Source organism: Mizuhopecten yessoensis, unplaced genomic scaffold (assembly GCF_002113885.1).
Source record: "Mizuhopecten yessoensis strain PY_sf001 unplaced genomic scaffold, ASM211388v2 scaffold3015, whole genome shotgun sequence".
Taxonomy (NCBI): Eukaryota; Metazoa; Mollusca; class Bivalvia; order Pectinida; family Pectinidae; genus Mizuhopecten; species Mizuhopecten yessoensis.
Genome location: NW_018404833.1, coordinates 208,377 through 220,590, shown reverse-complemented (window position 1 = coordinate 220,590; position 12,214 = coordinate 208,377). Strand labels below are relative to the sequence as shown.

General features: G+C 36.2%; 1 protein-coding gene across 1 annotated transcript; it reads right to left on the bottom strand.

The window, feature by feature from the left end:
- Window positions 1–720: 720 nt before the first annotated feature.
- LOC110446835 (transcription initiation factor IIA subunit 1-like) lies at window positions 721–10,546 on the bottom strand. Its single transcript, XM_021492154.1, has 9 exons — window positions 10,417–10,546; window positions 8,417–8,518; window positions 7,836–7,968; window positions 7,296–7,369; window positions 6,446–6,545; window positions 5,014–5,150; window positions 4,487–4,627; window positions 3,007–3,096; window positions 721–2,097 (listed from the first exon to the last, which is right to left on the bottom strand). The coding sequence occupies exons 1-9, from the start codon at window positions 10,435–10,437 to the stop codon at window positions 1,990–1,992; spliced, it is 906 nt and encodes a 301-aa protein (XP_021347829.1). The 5' UTR covers window positions 10,438–10,546; the 3' UTR covers window positions 721–1,989.
- Window positions 10,547–12,214: the final 1,668 nt, after the last annotated feature.

Genomic DNA, 12,214 nt, shown 5'->3' with positions numbered 1-12,214 from the left:
TTAAACATATTTGACCCCTGTGACCTTGAACATGGATAAAGGTCATTCGTTTGAACAAACTTTGTAGCCCTTTATCTCAGCATGCTACTGGCCAAATATCATTACCCTGGGCATTTTGGTTATTCAGAAGAGGTTGTTTAAGGTTTTTAAACATATTTGACCCCTGTGACCTTGAATATGGGTGAAGGTCATTTATTTGAACAAACTTTGTAGCCCTTCATCTCAGCTTGCTACTGGCAAAATATCATCACCCAGGGCATTTTGGTTATTGAGAAAAGTTGTTTAAAAGTTTTTAACATATTTGACCCCTATGACCTTGAATATGGATGAAGGTCATTCATTTGAACAAACTTTGTAGCACTTCACCTCAGCATGCTACTGGCTAAATATCATCACCCTGAGCATTTTGGTTATTCAGAAGAAGTTGTTTAAAGGTTTTTTAATACAATTGACCCCTGTGACCTTGAATATAATTGAAGGTCATTCATTTGAACAAACTTGGTAGCCTTTCACCCAAGCATGCTACTGGCCAGATATCATCTCCCTTGGCATTTTGGTTATTGAGAAGAAGATGATTAAAGTTTTTGACATATTTGACCACTGTGACCTTGAAAATAGGTGAAGGTCATTTATTTGAACTTTGTAGCCCTTCATCCAAGTTTGCTTCTGGCCAAATATTGACACCCTAGGCCTTTTGGTTATTAAGAAGAAGTCGTTTAAAGTAAAATATTGACGACGGACGCCGCGCCACGGCATAAGCTCACTTGGCACTTCGTGCCAGGTGAGCTAATAAACTTGTACATCTAGCTACACCATCTACAGAGTTCAAAATGTTGAGGAAAAAAAAAAGTTATATTGTAGGATCAATACTACATATCTGCTACTTAAGTCTTTCTGTACCAGATATCCATTTCAGTGTGAATACCAGGAAACTGCTGACACTAAAAGACAGTTCAGTGGTAATGAAAGAGTTAATACACTATATCAATACCAAATGTCAACCTCAAAATCAACTATTTAGTACAGAAATACCAGAAGAAAAAAAATTGGGGGTAGGGGGGGAACAAAAGCAATTGGTTTTAAACCTTCAAACGGGTTCCCAGTAGTTATAAAACAACTCAATCAAAATCAATCTCGAGGGAAATAATTACAGTTAATTGTTTAATAATGCAGAATGCTTTCAATTTTATGAATTTTAAATGTTAACTCCGTTGAATTATTAGCAACATGCTTAAATGAACATTTAAGCAACGCTAGTTTGAAATGAAACTACAGAGATTAATTTGACGTGTCTGAAAATTGCTTGACTAAAAAAACATTTTATTTTAGCAATTTGTGAAAGTCTTTGTAAAAGTTTATGCATGGAAAAATGAGAAAGTGTAACATGGAAATGTATGTGAAGTTTGGTTGAAACATGTATCTATTTAAAAAAAAAGAAACAATCAATAAATATCACAAAACACTAGGACTACATATTATAAAAAATCTTCAAACATTATTGACCAAGTTCAGCTTTTCCCTCTAAAATCAGAAGAAAAGCACATGCATATAATCTGTGGTGTTGAACAGATAATTCACCAAAACAACTTCTAAGTTGCTGAAATGAACATTAAAAGCATCCATTTCTTGAAAAACTCAGGAGTTGAGTTGTGTTTAACACAACCGTAAATAATTCATCGTTGACAAAACTGTCACCAGTACCTTAGGGTGTTAAAACTAAATCTGTTTCAAGAGCCTTTTTGTCACACACACACAGCTGTATTGCAGCAGTATGACAAGACATCCCTCCATCCCCATATAGCACCTTTCAAATGGCCTTCACCACTCTGTGTTAGTCACCTCCTTCTCAGCATCCCCCAAACGTTCACTGTGCAGTCACCACATGCGAGCACAGCTCCGTGGGAGTTATAACCACCCCGGGCGGGAGGCAGTGTACAACGAGGACGTGAAAGTCTGGCGCTGCTCAAGTCCTCTAACGAGATTCACAGATCACCACTCAGCATCTCCGGTTGCCTTTTGGAACACATAGTCTTTACCATTGAGATTCATAATGCCATCTTTGAGATGAAATTTCCATTTGTTTTTGTTTCTATTGATCTGTAAAACAAAGTTGTCACATTTAAAGAACAAAGTGGAACCCAGATCAATCAAATCATGCTGAGCATCAACACAAGAATATAAAGATTGGTAAGATTCACCGATTAGGTATGGTTTTTAGGGCTGTAACGATACACCTATGCCATGATACGATACGTATCACGATATCTACCCAGGATACGATACATTTTGATACAATACAGGATGAAGAAATGTTATGCTTCCTCTTCAAATGTCTCGCCATGTTTGGATGTGTTCCCCGACTTGTAACTTACATCTACAAAACATATGCGGCAGTGGATAGTGATTTTCCATCGGGGACATTTAGCCGGAATCCAAAATGCTGCCAAAAAGGCGAGTGAAAGGGAGCGGGAGGTTTTTTTAATTGAAGCTCCGCCATGTTGCATGTTTGTTTATGCAAAGTTTTGTAACACCAACAACTATTGTACAGCTTTTATCATAATAGCCAATCAAATTTCACGGTACACATGTATGGTTAAATTCCGAAAGTCAGGTAATACTAAAAACCGAACAGAAACACAGAAAAAACATATCGTACACCAAACCGAAGCAAAATAGCACGGTTTTCGGTGCACCGCGGTGTTTCGTTACAGCCCTAATGGGTTTAGAGTTTCTTTACTTTATAATCAATCATTTCAGTTTCAAATTTCAATACAAGTCCTCTTTCAACGAATGAACACTAAAAAAGGCTTATTTTTCAAAATCATGTTTCATTTTTTAACTCCCAATGTTGATACATGTATAGGATTGTTAACATACTCATTAGAAGAGACTGAAGTTTTACTTGGACAACTTTCTACTGCGTGCTATTTTACAGAGTTGGTGACATGAGTGCCACAGGACATTTCTGTGGGTGTATGACGTATAGAGACAACATGAGTTACTGACCTTGTCATACTGACACACCACAACATTCTCTGTATCAAATAGTTCTATGGGATCCTCATCACTGACATCATCTTCCGAGTTTAGCGGTTCCTGTGATAAAGAAAGAAGAGTTGTATCAATCTCCATTATATAGAAGAACTAGATAATAGCAAGGTGATTAAATATCAGCACAATATATATTATAGAAGGCCCATACAGACGCCAAAATATACAAATTTCCACCCACTCCTTCCTAATACTGTTTACCAGGAAATTTTCACCCTTCCACGCTAAAATCCATTTTTGTCCAATACCAAATTTGCCCTTCACATTTCATTACTATATGCATATCATAGTGTTCCCAATTGTTAGCTGTAATGATAAATAGGTCTTATGTGGCAAAAACTTCCCTGCAGTGAAAATGTCCTGGTATACTAATAGATTTAAGAATCCATCACTGATGTGAGGTAAGGATAAGATAATTCAAACCCAAGGAATAAGATATTGAGCAGGAGACCCGAGGCTTCTGCTGAGGGTCTTTTGCTCAATATTTTGTCCCTAGGGTTTGTATTACCTTATCCATACCTCACATCAGGGATGGAATCTATTATTTGCTTTTTACATAAAACCTGTAAAAACAGCTGCTCTTCTAGTAAAGTTGTAAAATGTCTGCACATTTCTCAATTGCATATAAAGCCCTGATGTCAATTGTTAGTGACGTCAATGACCCTGACTGACCCCAAAACATCATTAAATGACGTCACAAACAATAGCGAGACACAGAAATGTCATTATAATTCCCCTGCCAGTCTGTGCATGTAAGCTATCCAGACCCGTGGGTCAGATAAAATTTTCCAGCACTCGGTCTAGTATGCAAGAAAAAAGTATCCCCCCCTCCCCCGATGCAACAGAAGGAAAGTATTCATCAAAAATTGTTATTAATACAGCAAAATGCTCTTCCTTTTCAACTTTATTAAATGTATCCTAGCTTTTAAACAAATTTTAATTCCCCTTTTTCTTCTCATAAAATGTCGGTGATGGGTTTTTCCTAGTTTTACATCCAAATAAAGGCTGCTTCCCCTAGCAGAACTGCGTTTTCTTCAAAAATAAAGGAAAATAGGGGAATATCTTTCCAATTTCAATGAAAATAATGGTACATTTACCCAATTCTTGTAGAAAAAACATGTGTATACTATGTGTGTATGATCAAAATTGGAAAGCCATGTGTTTACTATGATCAGAATGGGAATATGAGTTAAAAAGGAAGATATAAAGGATCTTAAACAAGTTTCCATATTGTTTTCATGAAACAAGCTTCAGAGCTTTGTAAATATTATAGGTAACCCTTTATAAGTTCAACATGCTGTTGATTATGTGTCAAAAAGAAAAAAAAAATGTCATTTATTTGAGCTACTAGTCTTCCTTGGTTGCTGCAAATTCATGATGTAACAATGATGTCACAGTATAACAGACTGATCCAGCTTCATGTTTTAGTAGTCACCTCTTCTTCTCCAGGTTCATCATTATCTTCATCTTTATTTTCATCTTCATTTTCTTCTTCATCATCATCATTTTCAAATTCGTCTTCTTCCGAGGAACTTGTATCATTGGCGCCATCAAGTTGTAGTATATTTTGAGGATTCTGTGGAACAGAAGGCAAGAAATAATTTGTCTGCAGAAAAGCCCGGAAAGCAATTTAATTCTAACTAAAACATTGACTTCAAATGTTGTGTTCAAATGAAAATGCCACTAATTGACCAAAACATGTATTTCTGAGCAGAGACCTTTTGTAAGAAGAAAAACAAGCTTGGATTAAGAACACCTTTCAAAAGTACACCATCATGATTACATTGAGAATGACTTCAAACTTTAAAATTATTATCTACTAATTTTGAAGGGTTCAACTACAGCAAGTTTTCTCATACTCATTCAGAAATTCACCATTTTGAAGCGTAATGTGCTGAATGCCTGTAGATATGGATTTGCTTTGGTTACACTGAAATATAAGGATAATTTGATGAGCTGTACCTGTGGACGAGATGTTGTCTGTACAACAGTGGGGATGGTGGTGATGGGTTGACCTCCGACCTGTTGGGCTGCTGCAAGGGTCGTCATCTGACCAGCCTGACCCTGATTGATGGCCTGGATTATAAACTGACCATTACCTGCAAAAAAGGATGAAAGTAAATATTTCAAGTTTTTGAACAATTTATACAGATTTGTGCATTGTTGCTATTTTAACATTATGTGCCACATTGTATTTCATAATCTGGCCTTGTTTATAATGAAGACCTAAAGAAGGAATTCTCCTTTTTGTGAAAATTACTAGTTCTCTACTGCAGTATCACTAAGATGCAACACGTTTGAACAGAATAGCTTCAATAATAGTTGCTATTTAGTTGCTCTTACATGATAAAATCATTGAAATAGTTGAGCCTTGATGACTTTGCCTCTGAGGTGGAAAAATCACTGAAATATATGCAAGTTCAAGGGTCTGACCCTGTCCATCAACGGATTGCACCAGAACTGTTAGATCTATGTGTGATGAACAGTCCAAGAGATTCACCTATGTTAGCAGGGTCCCAGGACTGTTCAATTTGAATGGTGTGGGATGAATGTTTCAGAACTTTCCTGTGGGATGACTAGTTAGATCTTGGTCAGACAATGACTAGAACAGTCCTTGGATGGTGGGTTCTAAAATATAGATTATGGATTAATCTGTCAGAGGAAGGTACCTTGGATTAGATGAAAGATCTTTGGGTTGCAGAGTGGAGGATCCCTGTGATATACCTGAAGGGTAAGGTATCACGGATCCCTGTGATATACCTGAAGGGTAGGGCATCACGGATCCCTGTGATATACCTGAAGGGTAAGGTATCACGGATCCCTGGGATATACCTGGAGGGTAGAGTATCACGGATCCCTGGGATATACCTGAAGGGTAAGGTATCACGGATCCCTGGGATATACCTGGAGGGTAAGGTATCACGGATCCCTGGGATATACCTGGAGGGTAAGGTATCACAGATCCCTGGGATATACCTGAAGGGTAAGGCATCATGGATCCCTGGGATATACCTGAAGGGTAAGGTATCAAGGATCCCTGGGATATACCTGGAGGGTAAGGTATATCCCAGGGATCCGTGATACCTTACCCACCAGGTATATCCCAGGGATCCGTGATACCTTACCCTTCAGGTATATCCCAGGGATCTGTGATACCTGGGATATACCTGAAGGGTAAGGCATCACGGATCCCTGGGATATACCTGGAGGGTAAGGTATCACAAATCCCTGGGATATACCTGAAGGGTAGGGCATCACGAATCCCTGGGATATACCTGAAGGGTAAGGTATCACGGATCCCTGGGATATACCTGAAGGGTAGGGCATCACAAATTGATCAGTGGGATGGCTTGTCCTCAGACTTTACCTGTGTAGTGGAGTGTCAAGGACTTACCTGTGGGATGGAGTGTCAAGCCCTGAGCAGCCAATGTTTGTAGCTGTTGGTGAAACAGACCAGTAGGCAAGGCCATGGCAGCTGTGGCAGCTGATGCGCTCTGCAATGCACAATTAAATATTGTTTACACACAATAAATGTTCCTTTCTATAAAAACATTGATCAGGTGAATTTTTGATCAACAGGAATTTTTTGTTTATCTGGAAAAATGTGGTAAAGTAGAGAAAAAACGTGGTCAAGGGGAGACCACCACAACTAAATATGCTAATGATCATGACCTGTCTAACACTTTTCAAAATATCATTATTTAATGCTGTGCTGACCATAACATAACCAAGCTTAATGCTGATTCCCTAGCTGTCCCTTGAAGATGTAATTACCTTTTGATAAAAGGAATGATTTAATCAATTCTTGTATGGTACCAGAATGACCTTTTTTATTACAAGTCAAATAATCCATCACAGTCCATTTTCAGGTTTCATAAAAAGAAAATTCTTAAAGATATGCGACATATTTTTTTCTGTCACAAGCTGATAACATTAAGGAAGAACAATATAAATATAAGTAGGAAAAGTTCTTACTTCTTTTATTTATATTTTCATAAAGTAGTTACATTTTATTTATTTCACTCTCCTAACCTCAGTACTTTAACATCCTCCTAACCTCAGTCCGTGAAGTTCTCAGCAAAGCAACGAAGGTGTTGTCACAATCGTGTTGTCACAATCGGATCATGACAGTGACATCACAATTGAGTGGTCAACTGACCAAGAGGTGTTACAGTCTCATAAAACGTACTGCCATCTCTATACAGAGTACATGTTAATATTTCAAAATATCATGTTATACTTACAATCTCCTGTCCATGACTGCCAGCAGCTATCTGTACAGGTACCGGGACAGTGTGGGGCATCCCTGCAGGTCTCACTGTAAATAATTACACCAGTTTGACTGCAAGTCTCCTTTTTCTTTCATTGAAATCATAATGCAATAAAAATGTAAATCTGTAATGACTTGAAACTTTTGCAGGCAGTAAAGAGTTGAACGAGATAAGTTTATCAAGTTCTTGTCAGTAACATTGAATGTGATATTTACAAATTATGTAATAAATTAAATTAAGTACCCCAGTTAATTAATGTAATATGATACCAGTAATGAAGAAAGTCACAGAGCAACAAACTGAACATTGTTATCAATGAAAATAAAAAAATCTTAAACAAAAAACAAATTTGTCCCGATCAACAAGCAGTTTAATCGTTCCAACTTGTCCAATGGGATTTTGGTCTGTATAATTGTACAAGCCTAAACGACAAACCACGAAAATTAGATTCCACAAAAGTTGGAATTCTCAAAAATAGACTTTACATTCAATAAATTGTTTCGCCAAAGTTACCTGCAGGCTGGGCAATAGCAGTCTGCTGGGGAGTAAATTGGGCGTACTGGATGGTGGCTGGTAGGGAGACCGGCTCCTGTGGCTCTGGTGCAGCATCCAGAGCGCGAGTCTGAGTGAGCTTACTTTCCCACAGCTACAAAACAACACACAGCAGGTCAAACTTGCATCTGGAGTCATTATCTCCCAGCATTAGTTTTTTTACTTTCATACTCAAAATCAAGAAATTTTAACCAACACAAAAACACAACCTTGAACTATATTATTTCGTGAGTTAATTATAAACATATTTTATAGTCTTGGTAAAATGTTTGCATTTTCTTTAAATAGTAACATTATTCCGTCTTTGCCTATTGCAGAGTTATCTTCTCTTGAGAGCAGGTATTGATTGTTACGTCATTGGTTTGTGTGAGAAAATTACGTCGTTTTCTCAAAAATTGATGACGTTACTCTCACAAACCAATGACGTAACAATCAATACCTGCTCTCAAGAGAAGATAACTCTGCAATACGCAAAGACGGATTAGCAATAGTTAAACCATTTGACTGTTAACCTACACACTGGTAGTTGAGGTTTAATTTACCTGTTTCAGCTCCTGTAGAACTTGTTCATCTACTCCCTCATCAAGGAAAGCTTCCCGTACGTTAGATATGACATCATCTACCACGGATCTGTATACACTGCCCTGGAACATCAACCATAAATATAATTATTTACACTGTTCATGTATGATTATACATTACAACTTACATGAACATCCAATGAATTGTTCAGTGAATGGTTCAAATCAGTTCACCTATATCTGCATCAGCAAAAACAGTATATAAGTACAGACCAATCAGCTAGAAACAATAAACAGATTTGATTCTTCCAGTATTTATCATTTAAGAGTGTTCTTTTGCAGTACAAAGAAAAATCAATTTAAGCAAAAAACAACGATATTTGTGTTTCTGCTATCATCCTCAGTAAACAGCCTATCATAGGGTAGGTAGATACAAAATGTTAATTTCCAGTTGCACTACCAACCTTAATTTTTTGTGACATAATATATCAATTCTTATAAAATTAAATTAAAAAATTAAATGTTTTACCTACCTACCCTAATTTTTTCAGGGATGTAACAGGAAAGAAAAACGTTTTTTTTGTTTAGCCTTTAATAGCATTCAATATAGCACTGTTTCTTTATTTAATAACCAGAATAAGTCACTCATATGGTGCTTTAAACAAGATACACAAAAATGAACATTTTTACATACAATTTGTAAATTCAATACAAGCATTTTGCTGCAACTGCCCCTATCAACCACTTTACAGGTAATACTCTGGTCCTATGGCACTCGCTACTGCCTAATACCTCCACATATGTACATGCCTTTGTGTACTGGATGCTTATTAGGACACTTTTATAGCAACATGAATTATGTAGCATTTATCAATATGAAGTTACATCTTTAGATTTTTCTATATCTTCTTCATTTTTAACTTTAGTATCTCTCTTTACTCAAAACACCTCCACTGTTTACAAGATTTTCTACTGTGCAATTCTGTATGACTTACGCTGATCATGATTGGCCATTAAATAACTATAAGTAACAATTATAGCAAAGATCAGTATTTATAAGAATTAATGTATTATGTCACAAAAAATTAGGGTAGGTAGGGGCAATTGGAAATTAACAACATTTTGTATTTGGACAAAGAATTAAAATGATACTAAGTCTTGAGTTAACAACATTTTGTATTTGGACAAAGAATTAAAACGATACTAAGTCTTAAGTTCATTGATTTATATATATGGATATTAGGATATTTTAGATGTCTCCTGTATATTTTTGTATGATATTTATAAAAGAAGCACATCAGAATTAAAAAAAAAATGGCAAGAACAGTGTCAACCAATAATGGTGATATAACCACCAATGACAAAAAATACTCAAATGTGAATTTACATCCTGTAATTTTGAAAAGTGACAATACACTATAATCAATGAAAAAATATTGACATTTCTAACATGCTAATAGTTATTATAGAGAAATGTATTCACCTGTTGCTATTCTCCAATGGGTTTTTCTATTATGATAAAATATTAATGCAGATTTAGTATTTTCTCTATTTTTTTTAAATATCATACAAAAATAAAATAAAAGGCTAACATCACGATATCATTAATACTGGCAGTGATCCTTGCATTGAGTATAACCAATGTTTAGCTTATAATTGGGGTAATTATGGCAGTGTTAACAATTACTGTTTGTGTGGTGTTATTATTGCTTTGTCATGATGTTTACACAAGAAAAATATCATATTTTATAAACCTAAATTTAGTGTAAATGTCATAATACAGCTGGAAATACGTATGAGACTTTTCAACATGTGTAGAAACAAGCCAGAATGTGGGTCTTGGCCGTGATATGTCGGTACCCTACCGTGTAGGCCTATGCTAGACTGCATGTCTGTGTATAGCACATTCATCAGCCTTTCACCATCACTCGCAGTAGCCGTGAGAAAATTAAAATCGTCTAATTTAGATAAACTACATGCCTCTACGAAACACCATCAATCTAATTGCGTTCTAGACTCACCACCGGGTTAGGAGTCGCCATCTAAGTAAAATTTTGATGGCAGAATTTCCGAGGAACGATATACACTTCGACCGTCGGGGGCTGAGAAAGCCACACTTCGCCGCCACTGCCGAGCTTTTATACGTTTCGGCGAAAGGAGCTCGCCTAGAGGGGGTATCAAGTATTGACGTCACACGCCAGGCAATGTGGATCTGCTTATGTCAATGAAGTAGGTCATCACATGGTGTTTAAATGGAGCGAAATTTAAACGCATATATCACGCTATAAGATGACGGAATGGATTTCAAGACGACGGACTCGTGCACTTGGTTGTTTCCCGGTTCTTTAGATCACAGGGACCTGATAATTTGTTACAACTATTTTTTGACCTAATTAGCTGAGAAATATGTAGTATCGTCTAGTCATCAGTTTCTGCGCGTTATGTATTTCCGCGCAGCAAATTTTATCAAGCTATATCTCGTAACTACGTGACCTGCTGGAAACAACACAAGGATATTTTAGACGATTGGCCATCGTCTGTAAACTGACACAAAAATTACTGGAAAACATAAGAACTAATCACTGATTTATCGTTAAAAAATACGCATAAATATGCAGTTATGCTTAATGCACTTTTTATCTTGCTCAAAATGAGCCCATACCTGTAAAAACGGTGATATATTTCATTCATTAACCGGTCTTTTTTGTAGATTGATAAACGTACGAAAATGTCGTATGCAAAATGAGGCCACATCTCCTTGCCGATGCAAGGAGACATTCTTATATCGATAAACAGTGTTTTCAATGAAACGTAAACCTTGTAATCCATTAAACTTCCTATTTTCACCAATTTTAAACTGAACAAAATGACAAATACCTTACCATCAACCAAAACCGATATAAGACTACAGAAAAATAATAATAACAGATTCTATATTATAACCAGAGACATATAATACATTATCTCTACGTCTCTGTTATAACTAAATAAATATAATGAATAAATTTATAAAATTACATGAATTTGTTCAATTTGACATCTTGAAAAATCAATTAAAAATGTGTAATTTAAAACAAAATGTTTTGATAATTAATTTGACGATCAAAGATTGTTCTTGCAGGTCACTGTAGAGAATTTCTTTTTAGTGTATTCGAGTTATCTTTCTTTGAACATTAAATCAAAATAGACACACGGAAACATATGACGGCTACTTCCGACGGGAGAAATTTGTTAAAAATTGTTTGTTCTGATTAAAAAAAAAAGTTTTATGTCGATAGTTTTTTGTTTCCATTAAAGTAGATTGTTTACATGTTTATGACAGTCATCCGTAATTTCAACAGTTTTCTACCGATATGAGTACGAAATCGCGGTTGGTTCTTAAGTGCGCGGAAACACTGAACCCAAGGATATATATATTAACGGTAACTTATGCCATAGCTGTAACAAATTCGCAGGTCCGGGACTCCCTGTTGTTTAAGGGTTCTACCATCAAGAAGTCTTATAAAAGTGACCTACCGATGACCGCTTGTAATCACAATGCCTTATCTTGTGTTCCTGAAACGTTTGATAGTGACCATAGTTGTAGGTCATCCTGAGATTCGACGTTTGAAACAAAATGACGACAACATTTCCTTGCAAATACCGCGGGGAAAAGAACGTTATTCTACCAGTCTTAATCAATAATGCGTTTTATTTAATTAAGACAATCAATCACACAACAGACACATCGCCACTAATATTATTGCAACTTAATGGCATATACAAGGCTATACAGGCATCAGACTAAATTATCTTGTGAAGTTAATGATGCTTGTTTAA

Coding starts and splice junctions, on each gene's coding strand:
- LOC110446835 (XM_021492154.1), bottom strand. CDS start 10,437: ATGGCGACTCCTAACCCGGTG. Junction 5,151..6,445: donor CTTGACACTCCATCCCACAG/GTAAGTCCTTGA, acceptor CCTTTTTTGCAG/GTAATGGTCAGTTTATAATC. Junction 2,098..3,006: donor TGGTGTGTCAGTATGACAAG/GTCAGTAACTCA, acceptor TTTGTTTTACAG/ATCAATAGAAACAAAAACAA.